General features: G+C 42.1%; 1 protein-coding gene across 4 annotated transcripts; it reads left to right on the top strand.

Annotated features, from left to right (window-relative positions):
- The first annotated feature begins 4,099 nt into the window (after positions 1 to 4,099).
- CBY3 (chibby family member 3) lies at positions 4,100 to 10,584 on the top strand. Of its 4 annotated transcripts, none has more exons than XM_061621935.1 (2): positions 4,100 to 4,186; positions 9,852 to 10,583. In XM_061621935.1, exon 2 carries the CDS (start codon positions 9,906 to 9,908, stop codon positions 10,386 to 10,388), a length of 483 nt encoding a protein of 160 aa, XP_061477919.1. In that variant the 5' UTR covers positions 4,100 to 4,186; positions 9,852 to 9,905; the 3' UTR covers positions 10,389 to 10,583. The 4 variants fall into 4 exon arrangements, with proteins under 4 accessions (XP_061477919.1, XP_061477918.1, XP_061477920.1 ...); XM_061621934.1 differs by lacking the exon at positions 4,100 to 4,186 and adding an exon at positions 4,258 to 4,409; XM_061621936.1 differs by lacking the exon at positions 4,100 to 4,186 and adding an exon at positions 6,804 to 6,877 and having other exon boundaries at positions 9,852 to 10,584.
- Positions 10,585 to 21,097: the final 10,513 nt, after the last annotated feature.

Raw genomic sequence — 21,097 nt, 5'->3', positions numbered from 1 at the left:
GTTCCCCAGTGCCTAACAAATCCAAACCCTTCCACCCGACACCATCGTCTCATCCACACATTGAGACTGTGAAGCTGGGCCTGTCTGGCTGGTCCTGCGCGTGGAACCGGTAGCATTTCAGAGAAAGCCACCTTGGAGGTCCTGGCTTTCAGCATCCTACCTAGCAACCTAAATTTTGCTTCCAGGACCTCACGGCTGCATTTCCCCATGTCGTTGGTGCCAACGTGCACCACGACCACTGACTCCTTCCCAGCACTGTCTACCAAACTATCTAAACGACGGGCGATATCCGCAACCTTCGCACCAGGCAGGCAAAACACCTTGCGGTCTACACGCCCATCACACACCCCACTGTCTATGTTCCTAATGATCGAATCACCCACTACAAGGATCCCTCCGCCCCCTGGAGATATATCCTCGGCACGAGAGGATAGCTGCTCATCCCCCAAGGAATGGGTCCCTTCTAAGGGATCGTTTCCCTCTTCCTCAGCTGGATGCTCTCCTTCCCCGAGACCATCGTTGTCCATGATAGCAGGAGTGCTATCATCGTTGGAGTGGGACACAGCTATAACGTCCCTGAAGGCCTCCTCCACACCCCTCTCTGCCTCTCTCAGCTTTTCCAGGTCCGCCACCTTGGCCTCAAGGAAATGAAGTCGTTCCCGGAGAGCCAGGAGCTCATTGCTCCGAGAGCACACCCACGACTTCTGTCCAACAGGCAGATAGTCGTACATGCTGCAGGCGGTGCAAAACACTGGAAAGCCCCCACACCCCTGCTGGCTTCTTACCTGCATAGTTTTGTTTAAGGTTTATTACGTCAATGGGTTGGAGACTGCGGTTTAGTTGAGGTCAGGGAACAGACGGGCAGAGTGGGGGGACCTGGCCTCCTTGCTCTGCTGCCGAACTAGCTCTGCTGCTTAACTCGCCTTGACGCTTCGTCAGCTGGGGCTCCCTCTAGCTCGTGGAGCAGGCTCCCTCGCTAGGGTGCTCTGACTTTATATGTGTGGCTGGTTCCTCCCAGCTACTGCTGCCAGCCAATGATGTGTTACTTGAGGCTGATGGCTATCAGCTGGGGCTTAACTCTTTAGTATTCTCTCAGGCTTCCTTCCTGAGCGAGGGGCGGGGCTGTTTAAGCTTTTGGCTGCTTTTAATCTAATCAAGGGGCTGCGCCTTCCAGGCAAGTCTTTTGTGTTTGTTGTTTTCCCACCTAGAACAGCCTGACCTTTCTTTAACCTAGGGAAACAGAGCTTGTGGTTGTGTTTCAGGAAGGCTGAAGCTGCCCTTTTTAGCAAGGACTGAGCTGACTCTCTCCCTGTATGTATCGGTGGAGTTTCCTTTTCCCCCTTCTCTCCGACTGGAATTTAGCCTTGTTTACAGTGTCCCCTGAAGCTTTCCTGCTAGGGTGGTGTTGAACACTAGCTTTCTATAGGCTTCCTTCTCCTAGGATCTGTCGCCTAAGATATAGGTTCTTTCAGGATTTGGCTCCTAGCTCAGGGTGACCTTGGGCTGCCCTTATTAGTTATTTCTCTGAGCTGTTTTACTTCAATTTAAATAATGGAATAAATGGGAGCTACTTACCCTCTTTTCGCTCTGCTGCTTAACTCGCCTTGACGCTTTGTCAGCTGGGGCCTTGACGCTTCATCAGCTGGGGCTCCCTCTAGCTCGTGGAGCACTGTTCTTCCAGTGTAACATGTGATGTCTTTTGTGCTGTCAGTCAAATGACTGACCCATTTGTCAATGCTTCCACAACACAATGGGGATTGCTGACCAACCAGAATTATAATTCTTAGTATGGTATGAATAGCCTATTTTGTTTTATAGCATTTCACACTTTGCAACATGGATGTTATTAAGTTGACACATATGTCAGAATTAGAGTGGCCACTTAGGCATAATTAAAAATGAGGGCAAAGGTTTCTCTAAAGATTTGCAAGTATATTATATTTATACATGCACATTTAGAAAAAATTACTATAAATAAAAATACAATACTTTTCACAGTAGAGGGGGAAACTGTGACCTGTGAACCTGCTCAGTCCAGAGTGGGCAATTTCAAGGCCCCTGCTCTCTCTTTTTTTATCTTTAAAGTGGACTATGTCAAGGATCCATCCCCCCGGGGTTCCTTACCCTCAGTACCCCAAGGGGGTTCTTTGCTTCTGAGAACAGTCCCTACTCCACTGGGTTCCCACTTCTCAGGTACACTCCTCCCTTTCCACTGAAGTAATTACCCCTGGTATTCACTGCCACCACCCTTCTTTCTGAATTCTTCCCCTGAGTGAAGGGGTCTCAGAGAAGTATGTGATTTTAGAGGGATTTACCCTCACTAATCAATCCGCAGCGTTCAGCCTTCCAGCACTAGATTTAGAATCCTTAGCTCCAGGCCAATATACATCTTTTATACAAAGATTGTTTATTTAAGATACGTTGGTATATACAAGAGGAGAAATAGCAGTTTGATTCCTTAAAGCTAATCACCCTCAGGCGGGCTACACAAGGTCATTGGCATAACAAAAGGAGAGATGTTCAATATAGCCACGAACAAAAGAAAGACTTATCCTAACTAGGATCCTATACTTACATCCAGGTAACTCTATTCCTTCGTGGAGCAGCCGGGTTCCCAAAAGGCTGTCCCCGTTACACATCAGCGAGTCGAGGTAGATGGAACAAGAGGGAACTCCCTTTTGAAAGAAGCTTCTTCATATTTATGGGTTTCTTTTCCTCAACAAGGAGGGGGGAAAGTAAATAGCCATATCCTGCCCCTACTGGGGATCCCTTCCTTTGAAGTCTTTGAAGACTGAGAGAGCGAGACAGCATCATCCAGGTGTCCCGATCTACAATATCCCCTCTTCCTGACTTTTAATCCCAGGAAGCTGATAAGGGGCAACACCTAAGAATCAGTTGCATTTCCTTGCCTGTCTGACACTGAGCTTCGGATCTTCCCCAATAGGGAATCTCAAGGAAGACACAGGCTCCCAGAATTCTCTCTGGTTGCCTCACTTCAGCTTGACCAAAGTTAGCTATTCTTGACAGACTAGACAGTCCATTCAGAGGACACCTTTAAATAGACTGACAGCCCTTCAAATAAATGGCTGTCCTCTGTAAAGTAAAGACACATGGCCAGTTGGCCACCCTAGCCAGAATTTACAGTTGTGTCAGGGGTGGGAAACCTTTCTTTCATCCCAAGCACTCCATTCCCTTCCAGGAGCCACATGCCAGTGGTGGTGAGCAGGTTCCAGAGGCAAAAGTGGGTGGACCAACAAATGTTTCAAAGACAGATTGTAGCCAGGCAAAAACACTCAAGGAGAATGCAAAGCAGGGTTGGTGAGAGATGCGGCCTAGGTCTAGATAGAGAGGCCTGGGTGGCCACATTTGGCCCCTAGGCTTCAGGCTCCCCATTTCTGTTCTCTGTTGTCTCTAAAATCTTCCCATCCTTCAGGTACTTTAGCCCTAAACTGGAAATACAGAAAACAATAGATACAGGGAAAGGTACCATTGTGCCTAGATGTTCTTTGTCCTAACTGCGGTTCTTCCATGATGTGGATTGCACCATCCAAGCACAGCTTATTACTGTACCCCAAATCTGTAATGGGAACAAGCAGAGGATATACATGGAGAGACATGGGGGAAAGACCATATAAAACCCAATCATAATCACTAAAACTTCTGTTGGTGATAAATTTTCCAAACTCTCACATACCTCTTTTCTTCAATCACAGCAGTTGCAAACTAAGAAAAAACCTTACTTGTTCAGTTTTAAGAGCTTTTCCTCCTATTAAATATATTAACAGGGGGGGGAAGTGAGAGGAAAAAATTTCATGTAACAAAGAGTATGCTTATTGCAGAGACAGGCCTTTGCACCGACTTTTTGTGTTTGGATTAATATAAGGGCCTCATTCACATGCTACGAAGTCAAACCTTGGCTTAGCAAGACTGCTTAACATTTGGGCTCCCGGAGAGGAGCTCACAAGCACTTTCCTCTTTCCAGTCCTTTTTGCTACCACACTAAGCTAAATTAAGCCAAGAATGGCTACAGGTTGTGGTTATTCAGGAGAGAGCTTACCCATGAGTCCTGGTTCAGACAACACTCTAAGCCAACCTTGGCCTAGCTTCGCGTAGCATAGTAGCAAAAAAGGATCAGGGAGGAAGGAGCACAGCAGCTGTGAGCTCCAAACAGTCTTGCTAAATCAAGGTTGGTTTACGATGTTATACATACTAGTTCATAAGCCCTCAGGTACCCTTGAAACATAGTAGAGAGAGCTGCAAATCATAGAATAGTTTGGTGTGCTCACAGCTTTAGATGTGTTCCCTGGGATGTTTTGTTTCCTTTGAATGGCAGACTCCCACACCATAGAACAAGCTGCTTTTGAGACTCCCCAAAGTTTTTAAAGAGGAGGTTTGTCACACAGCACTGGGTAAGAGAGAGTCCTGTTGAGAAAAAGAAGTACTGAACTGTTGTGTTGTTCTTTAGAGTCAGGCCAATTTATTATCCATTTTTCTCCCCTATTTTGTAATTATTTTAGTGTTTTCCATACCCAAAATTACCCTAGGAAAAGAAAAACAGATATGACACAGTTTAAGAGAGTGTTTTTGTTGTTTAAAAAAGTTATAATTTAGATTTTAATTCATGTATTGGAACTTTCTCATTTCATGTTTATTCTTTTTGCATAGTGCTAGAGATGAATAAGCAATGGGCCAATTCAGATGGTCAGATATGAACAGGTCTTTTGCCCATGCATGCAGCAGCTGTGATCCTCCTACTAACCAGAAAGTTTTCAATTAACCATAGTTTTCTATTTTGTCCACATCAAGAAGCTATGATTGCCACCAGCTTCACATCAAGTTAGGATAGCAAACTACGGTTTGGTTTAACATCTAGGCCTGTTCCAAAGCTCTTAGCCATAATTTCTGTTATGGGAAACTACGGTTAATTAGAGTCTTCCTGGTTTAATTGTGGGTCGAACAAAGGGGGCTGTAGGTACAGGAAAAATCCAGATATGATAGTCCAAACCAACCCATTATATATTGCACCTCCTTTTTTCTTCTTCTCTATGGCCAACATATTTTTCAAGTTTGTGTGCCTTGCTTGCCGGTATTATTCTGTAGGGAAAACACAACCCAAAGAAATACCAGCACTAATATCCTCTACTTTTGAGTATGCAGTGTAATCTGCTTCAATTCACTTGTGGCTATGTCCCACAAACTGAAAATCTTTGTTATACATTGTATTTGTCCAGGATTCTTCTTTGAGAGTGGTATCCAGCAAATTAGTTCTGTTAGTGCAAGGACTTCTGACCGAGCAGTGGAACTTCCCCACCCTCTCCTCTCTTCATGCCTCCCACACACTCCTAAATTTGTTCTCCAGAGCAGATCAGGGAGGCATGCAGAAAAAGGAGAGGGAGGGGAAGTTCCATTGCACAAACATACATCTTTGCGCTAATGGAATTATTTTGTTAGATAGCTCCCTGACTTATTGCATACATTTGCTAATTAACATATTTTAATAATATGGAAAAGCATCTTTAAAGTGGTTGCATGAAAGTTACTATATCATATAAAGATAATTTTCAAAATTATTGTAGAATCATAGAGCTGGGGTGGTAGAACATGCTTTAGGCATTTCAGGTATGTAAGCACCTTAAAATAAAATATAGATATTGAAAGAGAAAAATAACTTTTCATCACAGGTGATTATGAAAGCTGCATATTTGAGAGTAAGCTATAATATCTGCAAAGGATATAGTCAAAGAACATATTTGTTGCATGTGTTTGGTGTACAGTACATCCTTCTGTTAAAGATGGACCAGCAGCCTGCATAAATTTTGATGTAGTATAATTATATTTGAGGGTGGTTTTTCTTAATATCCATATGATCCTTAAGCACTTAGGTTCTACATATCTTAGAAATTCACCTTCCTATACCACCTTGAAGTCTTTGTAATCAAAGAACACAGGTCCTTTTTATTATCATCTTCTCTATCAAGTATGAACAGTTAGAAAGGTGTTGGCACTCATAGGTTTCTGAGATCTATTTATAAAGGCTTACCATAAAGCAGGGGCATCTAACCTTTTTGGGCCTGGGGACACATTTGAAAACCTCAGGAACTATCATGGGCATCACAAAATACTAATTTCACAGAAGAAAAACTGGAGATGTTCAGAACCACCCTCCAAACTAGGGTTGCCAGGTTCATGGCCTGAGACTAATCGTGTATCTTTAGGAGAAGAGAAAATCAGCCAAGTGCAGGTGTTCTTGTACCACTGTAATGAGAAAAACCACAAGGTAGAATTCTCCCTTCCCCCTGCACAACTTTTAAATCTTTTGGGCAATACAAGTGCTATATATATAATAAATTAACTTAACAGTTAATTTAGTCAGCTGAAGCTAAACACTGAGCTAACTGCTGATAACCGTGAAACAACTTTGGGTGTTTATTGCATACAAAATTATGATTGGCCAAAATAAGAAAAGTAATTGTGAGACATAATATGAGGTCAGGCATATTTTGTGTGTGTGTACTGAAAAGCAACAAAAAGTTGATCTCCAATACCAAACTTGTTCATTTCTGAGGTTTCAGCTGAAGCAAAAACTTGAGTAACTACAACAAAGTGCTGTCTGGTGAGCAGAGTATTTTGAAACCCACAAGAAAAAAAAATTAATGGCTGGTGCATGACCTGCCTCCATATGTTTGTTATAAATTATCTTAATAGATTCTCAGATTAAATTAGCAGAGGTGCGTCAAATAAAACAATGCACTCTTATTAAACTGAGATCTAAATTGAGAGCTGTATCCTAAGTTAGTCCTACGCAGAGGTGAACAGATCCATTGAAATGGATGGACATGACTAACTTAGGTGCATTAATTTGAACTTTTAGTTGGAGGTAACCCTGCATTTCTTTTACCTTTTCCTCAGTCTTATTCCACTGATGCATATTTATGCTAGCATCAGTGACTCCTGTGGGCTGCACTGAGTTCCACAGAATGCTGAATAGGGGAAGGAGGGGCTCGTGCCTTCTCCATGCCGACACTGGTCCTTATGCCATGCAGAAACTACATGCAACAAGGCAGTGTACTGAGACTAGGTGTGGATCCCAGCTCATTGGAATGAGTTATACTTCATTTATGTCATGCTCACCAAGGTTTTGGCCCTGGGGCCAGTTGGTTACATCAGGGCTCAGCCTTGGAATGTGTACATGTGTGGGGTAGAGCAAAGAAAAATGCATTTGTATCTCTTTCTTGATTGAGCAACCAATTCAGCTTCTAGAATGCTATGGGTTGTGGCCTCCACTTCCAGGTCAGACTCATTTATCTTTTTTTTTTTTTTTTAAGCATGTTGAGTTGTCCTCTCATGATCTAGGATCTTTGTTCCAAAACCAGTGGAATTGTTGCATAGTGGCGGTAGTGATCTGAGCAACACCAGTCCCTTAAGTCCTAAGGCAGCATTCCATTTTCCATCATTTCTTTTCTGGTATAAAACTGGAATAGGCCGTAGGCAAGGAAGAGAAAAGGTGGGGAAATGGGAAGATGTTAGTGATGTGACAATGGCACTGCCAGCCAATGTGAACCTGGACCAATGATATGACTGCTATCTTTGTGTGTGTGTGTGTGTGTGTGTTGTACTGCTATCTTTGTTAATTAATCAATTGATACAGAGGAGGCAACTGATACAGGAGAAAAGGTATGTATGTGCCAGGGATGGGGAATCTGTAGCCCTCCAGATATTATTTGTTTTACTTATTTATAAGATTTCTTACCTATACCTCACCACAAAACCCCATGGTGGGTCACAACAATATAATAATACAATTAAAAACCAGTAAAACAGTTTATGTAATTATAAACATATATAAAAGAAGTAAAACAATTCCAGACGAAAGCAGCACAGTATAGGCTACAGAAAACAGAAGAGGTGGGTCCCACAAAAATAATACCTGCACTATAGCTTCCATTATCTCTGATCATAGCTGTTGCTGGACTACAGTTTCCATCATCCCTGACCATTGGCCATGCTGTCTGGAGCTGATGGGGGTTACCGTTGGAGTCTAATAACTTTTGGAATGCCATAGATTCCCTATTTCTGGTTTATGCAATAGATGTACACAGATTAACAATCATTCCCTCTCCCCTGAGAACTACAGTTCTGTAAGGGAAAGGGGTATAGGGTCCTCTAACAGATATTTCTCAGCTTCCTTACTAAATGGCAATTCCTAGAATTATTTTGGGGAAGCCATCCATGTTGAACTGGTATTAAAGGCAATGTAAGTGTGAAAAATACATATGCCCTCCTGGTAATATTGGTGACAGGCACTAGTTGTATAATCCAACCTTATTGGCTCAGTGTCCAGAGCATAACCTTGACACAACCTGAATACCAAATAGAAATATTGTATTTAATCAATTAATTTGTTCAAAATGGAACAGGGGCCACCACAAGCAAGCATGTCCTCCACATGCAGTTGCTAACTTGGGGATGTTATGTGTCCCTTATTTCTAATATCTCAAGGAATGCCTCTTTCCACACGGTCATGCCCAGGTATTATGATCCTCATCAGAGGGACTTCTATATGTTCCTATGCCATCTGATGCTAGATGAGGCATAGTATGAATGACCTCATGATGGGACTTTTCTGTTGTGGTGCCCCACCTTTGGAACCTGCTTCCCAAAGGAAGGTTACTCGTGAAGACTTCCCTAAAAATTTGTCCAGGCTTTTAAGGATGTTTGGGTTGACTCATGGGTTAATCTGTCTGTTTAAAAATGTGATGGTATTATATTAATCTTTAACCATAATGTATCCTTTCACAATTTTGTAAACCGCTTTGGGAGGTTGTATACCTGAAAAACAATATATAAATGCTTCAGATAAACAAATTAATAACTTCCATCGCATCAAAAGTTTTGAGCCCTATTTAAAATATTTTCATGTTACCTTCATCCCGTTTAACCAAATAAAAAGACTGTGACAAGAAAAATGAAGGACAAAATTCTAAACCCATCAGTCTACCTGCATGAGGTTGTAGGATTTGTGGAAGTACTGTTCCATCAGCAGCGAGGAACTCCATACATAGAGCAGCTGTTGCACCCCTTGGAGCCACCACTATGCTGGTGGAAAGGGGTGGAAAGATCAGGAGAGGCCAGAGCTTCCTCATATCTCTGAGATTCCCCAGAAAGGGCAAAAACAGTATGCCAAGCCTGGAGCTGGTATAATGATTTCCCCTTCCAGTGAGAAGGAAAAGGTTTTTTTTAAGAAGGCCCAAGGTGGGGGATTAAAAACAGAAAATCTATCCTCACATACACACCTTCTGCCCTGGCCAGCACAAGCCATCAGGCCTTAGGAAGTGGGGTTTCCCCAGCATAGAATCTCCTCACTACTACATTAGGATTGCACTGTTTGACAGGCATTCCCAAACTATGGTCCATGGACCAGTGGTCTGTGAATTTCATTCAGGTGGTCTGCAGCATGTCTGTGGATTTGTGGTTGAAGATGGGAGATGGCACATCTATCGCATTTAATATTCATATTGATTTTAATTATGTTTTTATTGCTTCTTTTATTTCTTATGTTGTATTTTATTGTATTACAATTTTAATTCTACGGAATTACAATTGCTACAACAGGCAGAAAGGTTAAGTGGTCTGTAAGGAAAAATCTTTGGGAACCACAGCTGTAAGAAAATAGGTTTTATTTTGCAATAGTTGTCTTGACAGTTTATCTCCTTCTAACATGTCATTCCTCCCCTAAATGGAGGAGCATAGATACTGATTTGTACTTCTTGTTGGTTTCTTTTTCAGTTTAGTGATACCATATAATGTCTCCTCTCTTCTGTAATATTGCACATGTTGGTTTTCTGTTCCAGAACTTTCCTTTGTAGGAGTCTTATTGGCATCCTCCATCTCTAGCTCTCCTTGTCATGGAAGCCATTTCTCACATTGTTCAGGATGTGCGCGATTATTGGGCTGATCATTTTTCTCACAGATTTTTACCCAGGCGGCCAACACTTCGCCGACCGATCTCCTTGTCCACTTACTATCTGTTGGACTACAGAACCCGGCAAGCTGAACTAGGGATGGATTATGGTTCTCCATGTACTCAGTTGAACAAAGCAAAGTTTGTCTTCCAGGAGGGTGAGTGGCAGAGTGACAGCACCCCTCAACAGATGCCCTTACTACAGTTATTTTCCTCTCATGACAAAGAATCACCTAACAAGACCCTGAAGAAAGCAAACAAAGCCCTACTGGAAGAGAACAATTACTTGAAGCTACAGCTCGAGCTGCTGATGGATATGCTGACAGAGACCACAGCACGGCTGCGCTCAGTAGAGAAAAAGCTGGACATGACTTCATGGCATCCAAAGATTAAAAAGACAAACAAGGTGCTGATGCTTCGATCTTAATAAACGACTTGGACCAAAGTCCTGAGAGAATTGTATTTCTGAAGTAGTTTGCCTTTCTGTGTCAAGACACTAAACAAAATCTTGAAGAAAATTAATTTATACTGCCTTTTGTCTAATGGATTAATGCATTCTTATTACAGTATTGCATTCCCTGGAACTGCACATTTTAAAAAATGTTTTGATCTAATGATATCAGTTGAAACAAGCCACAAAAATACCTGATCCCCCCCACACACACACACTTTCAATGTCATCAACAGAGTCTGCCTCTTAAAAGCCAACTGGTATCTGTAATTCCAAAGTGATTTCAAATGACAAGCTATATTTCACAGCTATCACTAAAATAATCTACTGCCGAATTATAGTTTTCTCTCAAAATTAGAGCCTAGTTTTGAGATGTTAGCACTTAGGAATAAAGATGGATGCCCCTGAAGGCTGTAATTCTAAACACACTAAGGGACTAAGCCCCAGAATAAATAGGACTTCCTTCTGAGTAGATATGGTTTGGATTGTGCTCTTGGTAAAGCCTGACTAGGGATCCTCTACAAAGATATCCATATGTAAGCAGGGTTGCCAACCCCTTGCCTGAAATGCCCTGCCCCTGCCTTTTAACATGGCTGCTCCAATCTTCTTTACAGATTTGACCCTTCACTTCAGAAAGAGGTTTGAGAAATAAGTAAGAGGAAGAAGATTCTCTACCCTTTGGGCTCCTATAAACTCACTTTGACAGCCAACCCAATTCTAGTTAATAATAATTGACAGAGATAAAACACCATGGTTTGGTGTACCTTCACAGGCAGTAGCTTGGAAACCACAGCATTTGCAGCCACATTTCCCAGTATGTGAATTCTTTTTTACCACTATTGGGCAAGAAACAAACCATCATGCAACCAACAAGGTACATCATCAGTGAGTTTAAGGGGGTTGAACTAAGCGCATGGAACCACTGTTGTTGCTTCTTATGGATGAAAGGGAGTGAAGATAAAGGTAAACAAAATGCAAATAGAAAAACAAAGCACAGTGATGATTTCTTAAATGCATCATCATACCAACCACAACAAGATTCCTATGAGTAAGGCAGAAAACTCAACATTCCACAACCAATCAGGATTCCTAATCAAAACTAAAAATAAATAAATCCTGGCAGCTAGTCAGCCAAGGTCACAGAAATCCCCATGCATCACAACTTGACCTGGAAGCTGCAGTTAGTGCAGAATGCTGTGGCCCAATTGCTGACATGAGACAACAGTAGTAAGCATGAAAGGGGAAGGACCTAACAGCTCATTCTATTCTTGTCTTCCTCACCATGGTTACTCCAGGTGTGATAAGGCCAGTAGTCGGGCTCAATGGGCTGCATGATGTGGATGGTGACACTGGGTGGGAGACTGATCACAAGGTTTGTTGGGGAAATAACCCCAGCAGTTGGTAAAATAACATGGGGGAAAACATGGCTGGATAGCATGAAGGGGGCAGGACAGAATGCGGGGCAAATAATCTGAATGGCTGTTACTCTGATTAGCTATAACATGATCTGTTTCAAGTATGTAGCTCTTCACAGTCCTGTGTTCAGGTAGCTAACAGTCAGGAACTGAACTTGGGGTTTCCCACAGAGTCACTTCACTAATGGATTATTTGCAGGGGTGTAGTTGTCAAGGGTCTTGGGGGGTATCAGACCCCTTACTTTTTTGCGAGCAGGGTCTCACCAGGGTCTCTAAGTCTCCAGCATCCTATGAACCAATTAGTAGGAAAGGGGAGTGTATTGGCCACTGAGAAGAGTTTTCTAATATGCTTCCTTGTCCTTACCTGCTGATTGGAGACAATCAGAGTGCAAGGAGGCAAGTGAGCCACTGAGAAGGCTCTTCTCAGTGACTAACACACTTCCCTTTCATGCTCATAGAAGGTTGTATAATCTTAGAAGGGGGCATGGCTATGAGGGGGCATGGCTGTGTCTATCATAAAGGGACCCTGCACATCTGAATTTGCCCCTGCGCTACTGATTATTTGGCTGGGATCATTGCATTCAAGGCACTGATCGAAAGTATTTTGAACCTTACCATGAGACTACCTTTGGACTGTGGGTGTGTAGTTAAGATGTTGCTGTGTGGAGTGAGAGTCCTGGGATCTGATTCTGCTGCCCCTCCCTTTAAGATGCAAAATTATGGTTGATCCATAGGCTAGGAATTACCTTCACATCTCTTGGAGTGGGAGTCAAACCCAAGTCTCCTGTTTCACTGAGCTAGGTACTAGGCCATGTGGTCTAATGTGAAATTGTTTATACTGTGCATTCTTCCTTGACTTATTATCTAGTCTCCTTCCCTCTCCATTGGAAAATTATAGCCCCTCTCTCACATATGAACATAAGAAGAGCCTGCTGGAACAGGCTAATGACCCATCTTGTCTACCATCCTGTTCTCACAGTGAACAACCAGACACCTATGGGAAGCCCATAAGCAGAACCTAAGTACAAGAGCACTCTCCACTCTCACAGACATGCTATGTACTGTGGCCCTGACACATATTTGTGTGTGTGTGTGTGTAATCCTTGATCCTTCTCCTGTGGCCCCCACAGCCTCTCAGTTCTACATCTAAGCCTCCTCCCAATCACTGGAGACCATGGAGCTGACAGTGCTGTAAGTGGAATGACAGTCCTCTTTTCTCTTGAGGTCCCAGCATTTTTCCCTGGCAAAGGTTGTTTGCAGAGATATATATTATGTGTATTTAGACTTTGACTTTAGTCATTCATTTCTTATTTGCAGGCCCGTTGCTGGCAATATTTGAGTTTTCAAGTTTTCTTACTTACATGTGAGGCTTGCAACTATAGATATGAGTTTCTGCGTTTCTAAGCATGTAGGGCTTTTGACAGGGTAGGTGCTGATGTAAGTTGTTCCTGGCACCAAACTGGTGCTTTGTATATGTGAGGGCAGAAAGGGTGGCAATATCATCATAGCATAATGACCTTTGCTATGTGTTGTTTATTGCCTTCCTGATTGGCAGGTGTGGGAGTGGCAATGCAAAATGCCATGCTTTGTAAAGATGGCAGTGTTGAGCCCAGGTCCTCTCATGAGAAGCGGGGAGGGGGAAGGCATAAGTTTCAGGTGCCACAGCAGTTAGAAAACATGGACGTTCCAGTTGTTGTTGAGGCTAGTCCCAACCTTGAGGAGGAAAGCAAGCTTGCCGCCCCGTCAGTTCCCACGGATAGCCCTGCCCTCCGAGGAGGCAGCCCTCAGCCTCCAAGCACACCCCCGGGATTGTTGATGCTCCTGAGAAAGCAGTAACTCCTTCAACAAGCAGGGTCCTAGAGACGCCAGACGCTTTCCCGCCCGCTGCTCCCCAGCCTGCCAATAAGGAACCTGTTCTGTCTGATGAAGGTTTGGACGTTCGCCCCCCTACACCGCGCACATGACATCTGGAGAAGCGGACGGGGCAGAGGGCGTGTGTGCGCAGGAGTGAGAGGTTATGCTCGAAGACCTTCCCTATTTAAGTCTGCCACGTTCAGAATTGGGCGCTGAATCAACTCCTTCCACATGTTGCAGAGCATGTCTAGAGTGTAGTTAGGGAATTGTAGTGAGTTAGCTTAGGGTTTCCTATGAGGCGCGCTGCCTTTGATGTATCAATTACTTTAATAAAACAAGAATTGATTGCACCGTCGTCTCAGTCTCCTGAATCCCGCTCTGAACAGGACAGGCAGTGGACCTCTGACAAAGTCAGTCGTTAAAGGCTCCTGAGTAAATTTAGTAGTCATGGGATAAAAGGATGAGTCCTTTTATGGATTGGTAACTGGTTAACTAATTGTTTTAAATGGATGATTCTCACAATGGAAAGAAGTAAAAAGTGGAAGCCCACAAGGGATTAGTACTTTTTACCTTTTCATAAATTACCTGGAGTGAAGGACCTGCAACAAAATGTTACAGTGTATCCTCACTCCCTAACAGGAGTGCTCCTGTTCAGGATGCCAGTGAGCCAGTGCTGGTGCTTTAAATCCCCTTGAGAGTACTCTATAGCTGGAGCTGGGATACCACATAGATAAGCATCCCTGGCAGTAACAACCATGAAGGTGCTGCAACCAATGTGAGAAGACACAGCAAGCTTATATCCATGAAACCAAGTGCCACAGGTAGGCAGTTCCTGACTGGGAAATGTGACAGCTTCCATCAGTCACAACTACACTGGCAGTCATTGCACAACTACTGACCCCTTAGTATCCTGGCTCTCAGATATGTCTGGCATGTGTCATGGCTTAGCTCATTTAGCAGCAGCATGTCAGTATAGCACAGTCCAGCTATGAATCACTCCCAAGACTTGTAAAGCACTTTGCCGGCCTGATATAAATTATTGTTGTATAATTGTGGCAGGTTTCATGTATCATATTAGCAGAGTAAGAGAAGCCTTTCCATGTCAGCCCAGGGAGAGAAATCTGGGTCTCACATATACATTCCTTTGTGCGGAGGGGCTATAGCTCAGTACAGCACATATTTGCATGCAGACAGTTCCAGGTTCAATCCCTAGTATCTCTAGTTGAAAGGATCAATTAGCAGGTGGAGGGAAAGGCCTCTCTTTGCCTGAGACCCCAGAGAGCTGCTGCGAGTAAGACGGCAATCCTGTGCATGTAAGAGCCCTTGAACACAGTGTGACTGACTTTCAGGTAACCATGAAGAGGCTTGAGCTGCAAAATGCTATAGAAACGGAATGAATACATCACAAATATTAAATAATTGTATCTGTGCGGTACAGTGGAGTTGTAGACCCTCGTTATTAATCCCGACAACCACCCTGTGAGATAATGTTCTCACTTTAAAGATGGGGAACTGAGACGAAAAACAATTGGATATGACCCTACTAAAGGGAAGCACTTGTAAACCTCATTGATTTTAAAAGCAGAGAGTTAACAGCATGCTTAATTCTCTTGTTGAAATAAGTGGGATTTAGGCTGCAGTCCTATACCCATTTACCTGGCACTTAATCCCACTGGATTCAGTGGGACTTACTTCTGAGTAGACACATGTAGAATTCTGCCATTAAGCATGTTTAACTTTGACTAGATCATCTATATAGTATCTTGCCCCAGGACAACTAGTGAATTCGCAGCAGAGATTTCTACTCAGATCACTGTGCTCTGCTGGTGAGGGCCTCCTGCAGATACCATCTTATCAGGAGGTCCGTTCAATTCAATTCAATTTATTGTGCGGTCACAGACCCAGTAAAGCAAATAATCAGATAAAAGAAAACCATCTATAAAACATTTAAAATATACAATAAAATATAAATATGACTTTAATATGGAACATTACAGTTTAAAAAAGAGGACCATCTTACGTATTCTTTGAACTGAAAAAAGGAACTTAGCTACTAGCTCTGTGGTCACCTTGTTGGTATCAGCCAAAAAATGTTTCAAATACCAGTCCAAAGACCTACCAGGAAAATTTTCGATAATAGGACCAAGGAATCTAGTACGTTCTTCCTTATAAAAATTACAAGCAAAAAACATGAGCCAGGGATTGAATATCTGCATCACAACAGGAACATAACCGGTTTTCATAAGGCACACCTTGATAACGTCCTTCTAGTATTGCTGATGGGAGACAATTAAATCTGGCTCTGGAAAAAGCATGTAGATATTTTGGGATGGTCAAATTATCCAAATATGTAGGATGTTTAGGGAATTCAAAGCTCAGACCTACATACAAAGGTGAACAGGTTTTACAAGCATTTGACATAGAGTATTGGAAATCAATATCTTTAATCCATTTTTCTATAACCAATTTTACCGTCTTAAACTCTTGTGTGGAAAGAAAATCCATCGAGAAACCTAACAGATGCAGTTTAGCAAGAAAGGTTTTAGACCATGAGCTAATAAAAATAGCCTTCCAAAGAAGGTTTAAGTAACCTAGGGAAGGGCCAGCATAAACCACTTTAAGCCAATATCTAAAGGCTAGGGACCAAGCAGTACATTCAGTCAATGTGAGGCCAGCCTCAAGTCGGAGGACTGCAGCAGAAACACATCTTGGCATTCCGAAAATAGGTCTTAAAAAATTTGAAAGGACATTTTCCACATTTGAATGAAAACCTTGAATCCGAATTGGTACTCCATACAGCAATTGAGACAGGATCTTGGATTTAAATACCTGGATAGCAGCGGATATATATTGGCCTCCCTTAAAATTAAAAAAATGAAGAATGGCCTTAGTGGTGTTCTGTGCTGTCTGGATGGCAGACCGTATATGCGTAGCCCAAGAAAGTGTGGAATAAAACATAACACCCAAATATCTGAACTGCTTGACTTGGTCTATACACTGTCCATTGACTATCCACTTTTTCAATGATGTACGCCGCGAGAAGACCATAATTTTTGTTTTACTAAAATTGATGGTAAGTAGGTTGTCTTTGCAATAGGTCAGAAAAGCACTAAGTAGGCATTTAAGGCCTATTTTTGACAAAGACATGAGAACAGCATCATCAGTGTATAACAGTAATGGGCATTTGATCTCAACCACTTTAGGTGGATGAAAATCTGCAGCTGAACAACTTCTGCTCAAATTGTTTAAATAAGGATTGAATAATGTGGGGGCTAGTAAGCAGCCCTGCCAGACCCCTTTGGTGGCAAGAATAGATTTTGTCAGACTTCCATCTACTCCACATCTTACATGGAGCGTTGTACACTGATAGAGACATTTAATGAGATAAAGCAGTCTCTTATCCATAGAAGAGTGAGATAGCTTAACCCATAATTTGTCTCTTGGGATAGAGTCAAAGGCAGATTTCAGATCTATAAAGGCAACAAAGGCCATTTCCAAAAGAATTTCTCAGCTAGATGGTTTAGCACTATACAGTGGTCAATCGTAGATCTGCCCTTTCTGAAGCCTGCCTGTTCCTTGCCCGAAATGTTTTCATCCTCTAACCAGGATTTAAATAGCTGGCATACAGCTTTCCCACTACAGACAATAAGCGAATAGGTCTATAGTTTGAGGGGTCTTCTCTGTCCTCTTTCTTAAAGATTGGTGTCACAATGGCCTCAAGCCAAGCCAAAGGAAATTTGCCAGAATTATTAATCTGTGTAAATAGATTTGCCAGTAGGGGGCCCCACCAACCTATATGAGCCTTCAACATTTCGGGGGGTATAGCATCAATTCCTGGTGCCTTACCAGACTTAAGACAACTAATCAGAGACTTTATCTCAGATTGTGTGACAGGAGGCCAAGGTGGAAGAACATTTAGATCTACAGTGGGTAGGCTGTTGAATGGATACTCTCTTATGTCCATGAACAATTCAGAAAAGTGATGTTCCCAAATACCAGCAGAGATATTACAACAAACTGAGCTTGAGGAACCTAAAGCATCAGTGACTAGTGACTAAAAAAGTTTTAAATTACTATTTATAGAGGAATCTATCAGAGCCTTCCACCTGTATTGAACTGCTTGTCTCTTTTTATTAGCTAGAAGTTGTTTATACTTTTTTTTAATTGTATAATATTCTTGGGGTAAAACATTGAAATTTTCCTTTCTATATTGATTATATACTGTTCTCAATTGCCTCTTAACTGCATAGCATTCCGTATCAAACCATCTAGGAGCACTCTGTTTCACTGAAGGCCTTAAAATATGTGCTTTTGACTTTAAGACCGTATTCAGGGATGAAATCAATTATGAATAATTGTTTAGAGCAGAGGTAACTTCAGTAGCTCCTGAAATGCGAATTTTGAAATCTTTCCCCTGAGAAGAGCCAAGAAAACTGACAATCCAAATGGACTACAACAGATAATAACAGAGTAAAATTAAGAGGTAAATGGACACTGTCAAGCCTATCGCCTGCTGTAAAGTTAGTAATCCAATTAGACAAGGATTGAGAAATCATAATCAACCACACTGTTTCCATGCCCAGAAATATAAGTGAATTCTGCACAGTTGACAATTTTTTTATGTCCATTCAAAATGAAAAGATCAAGGCGGCCCACCATTTGTGTCAGGCATATTCCACTGTAATTCACCTTAAGATCCTTTGAACTTCTATCATATCTAAAAATATAGTTCTCGATGTCTGCTGCCCCCCACAGAACAGATGAAAAAAGTATATTGTTGTTAGGGCCAATTCTTGCATTAAAGTCTCCCATTATAATTAAATACACTCTGGGATATGTAGATTCTAGATCTATTATATATTTCTCCAAATCATCTCAGGCCTGTTTTATACCATTCCTTGAAGGGAGGGCAGATGGATATAAACATTAATCAACAAAAAGGACATAGTTCTGAACTCCAGTAAGCCAGCCACTGAGATTTTTCCACATGGGCCAAGCCACTTAATATTTGATTGAAGAGATGTAGGTATGAATATTGCCAAGCCTGTCTTAGGTCTACCTTTTCCTTTGCTGGGCTCAGCCAATATGTTGTTTACCAAGAACCCATTCAGATAAAAAATTTTAGTAGACCAGGTTTCCTGGATAAAAATCACATAATAATCTCTGAAAAAGTCCAGAACCTCAGGACGACTTTGCTTGAAGGCCCATCCAGCTATGTTCCATGTGAGTATTTTAAGCTGGTCGTTAGCTTTCTGATTATCCCATGGGCAGACATCTGATTGAGAATTAAGGGTTCTAGTTAAGGGACCGTCTTGGTAAGGTGCTTGTCAGTTTAACTCAATGATCTGGTTCAGCTCCCCAGTCTTGTCCTTCTGGGGGCTTAACAAGCACCTTTTCGACCGTTGCACTTGATGGTATCATTGTAGATACGTATCTCAATTCATCTGGGTAAAGATACCTGCTTTGTAACCATTCTGTACTAGTAATTGAAGCCCCACAGGGGCACTGAGATTATATTCCTTGGGGGGAGGAAAGTTCTCTCCAGATCTATTGTTCGATTTTTGTTGACAGTCCTCCTCCTCTCTTTTCCTGTAGTCTGCTCTTACTTGACGGCAGGTTGTCTCAATGCCCCATATCTGGGACTTCACATCTTTATCCGGAATCATGGAATGAGTGAATCTCTTAAAAATGAAAGTCTGGCAATTATTTCCTCCTGTGACTGCGATGGCAAAGATAAAAATGAATTTAAAAGTTCCTTTTCTTCTGGAACAAGGCTGATTTTGGACTCATATGGTGTTTGAAGAGGTATCCATTTTACACTGTGTCTGGGACTCTTACAATGATCATTATACTGAGATCTTCCAAGTTAATGAGTACACCGGTCTCATTATCTTTTTTGGTAAAACCTGGCTCTTTGTGGAATAGGCCAATGGGATTTTTGTTGTCAAATAACCTAGTTATTATCAGTCCCGCATTATAAAATTTATTTCCCCCCCTCATATAGTAATTTCGCAATTGCCCAGCTCCCAAATGTCACCACAAATTGAGCATGCTGGTAATCATAAAATACTCAATATCAAGAATATTGTCAATACTGAGGACCTGTGGGGCAATTTTGCCCACAAGTTCCAAAAAGTGGACTTTACGTTGGAAAAGAGAAAGCATGCCTTTAGGTTTCGGAAAGTTAGATTCAACTCCCATTTTTGCTCTATTTTAGGCTTTAATGTATTTCTCACTGTCTCCTGATCCTTGGTCGTAATTTCTGGCCCCACATCAAGTACATATTGCCATGGATCTGGTATTATATCTGCTGTGGCCATTAATTCAGTTTTACCCTTTGGCACTACATTACGGTGTCTGTAAGTTTTGTTTTCCCAATAGGAGATTGAGGTGACTTAAAGTGGTTCTAGCTCTCTTTGAGTGGTGTACTCCTCATTGATCAGTTGTGATGCCTTACTTTTCTTAGAATTTTTAATTGACACCCTTAGTGGGTCCTCCAACAAGTTAAAAAGCTTTTTAGAATTCATTACCTTACATTGTTTAGTTGTTTTTTGGCCCTTCCCTTTAGACTTGATGTTTTTACTCTTTTTCTGTGCTGCTTCCTTTTGCTTTTCTTTACCGAGTTTTTTCCTTGTTGTTATGTGCCTCCAAGTGGACTGCGACTTATGGCGACCCTATGAATCAGCGACTTCCAAGAGCATCTGTCATGCACCACCCTGTTCAGATCTTGTAAGTTCAGGTCTGTGGCTTCCTTGATGTAATTCCTTGATGGAATTGAATTGAATTGAAACTTTATTTTTACCCCGCCCTTTTTCCAAACTGGAACTCAGGGCGGCTTACAAATAAAACTACATGTAGTTAAAAACATAGAAAAACATACAATTAAAATACAATTAAACTATGCACAACCTTAAAACCGTAAAAGGCACTTAAAAATCTAAAAACAATTTAAAATAATACTGATAATAATATAAAACAATAAAACAAGCCTTGTAAAGCCCAATCCTAAACACCTTCTATCCCAAAAGCCTGTCGGAATAAAAAAGTCTTTACTTGCTGACGGAAGGATGGCAAGGAGGGGGTCATTTGTGCCTCCCTAGGAAGGGAGTTCCAGAATCTAGGAGCAGCCACCGAGAAGGCCCTATCTTGCGTCCCCACCAATCGGACTTGCGAGGGTGTTGGGACTGAGAGAAGGGCCTCTCCTGAAGATCTCAGGGCCCGGGCAGGCTTGTATAGGGAGATACGGTCTGACAGATAGCCTGGACCTGGGTCGTATAGGGCTTTAAATGTCAAAACCAGCACTTTGAATTGTGACCGAAAACAAACTGGCAGCCAGTGGAGCTGTTGTAACAAGGGAGTTGTATGGTCCCTGTAACCAGCCCCTGTTAATACTCTGGCTGCAGCTCTTTGTACCAG

Source organism: Rhineura floridana, chromosome 3 (genome assembly GCF_030035675.1).
Source record: "Rhineura floridana isolate rRhiFlo1 chromosome 3, rRhiFlo1.hap2, whole genome shotgun sequence".
Classification (NCBI taxonomy): Eukaryota; Metazoa; Chordata; class Lepidosauria; order Squamata; family Rhineuridae; genus Rhineura; species Rhineura floridana.
This window is presented reverse-complemented; position numbering and strand designations above follow the sequence as displayed.

Bases quoted from the DNA above. Each gene is read 5' to 3' on its own strand.
- CBY3 (XM_061621936.1), top strand. From the start codon at position 9,906: ATGGAAGCCATTTCTCACATTGTTCAGGATGTGCGCGATTATTGGGCT.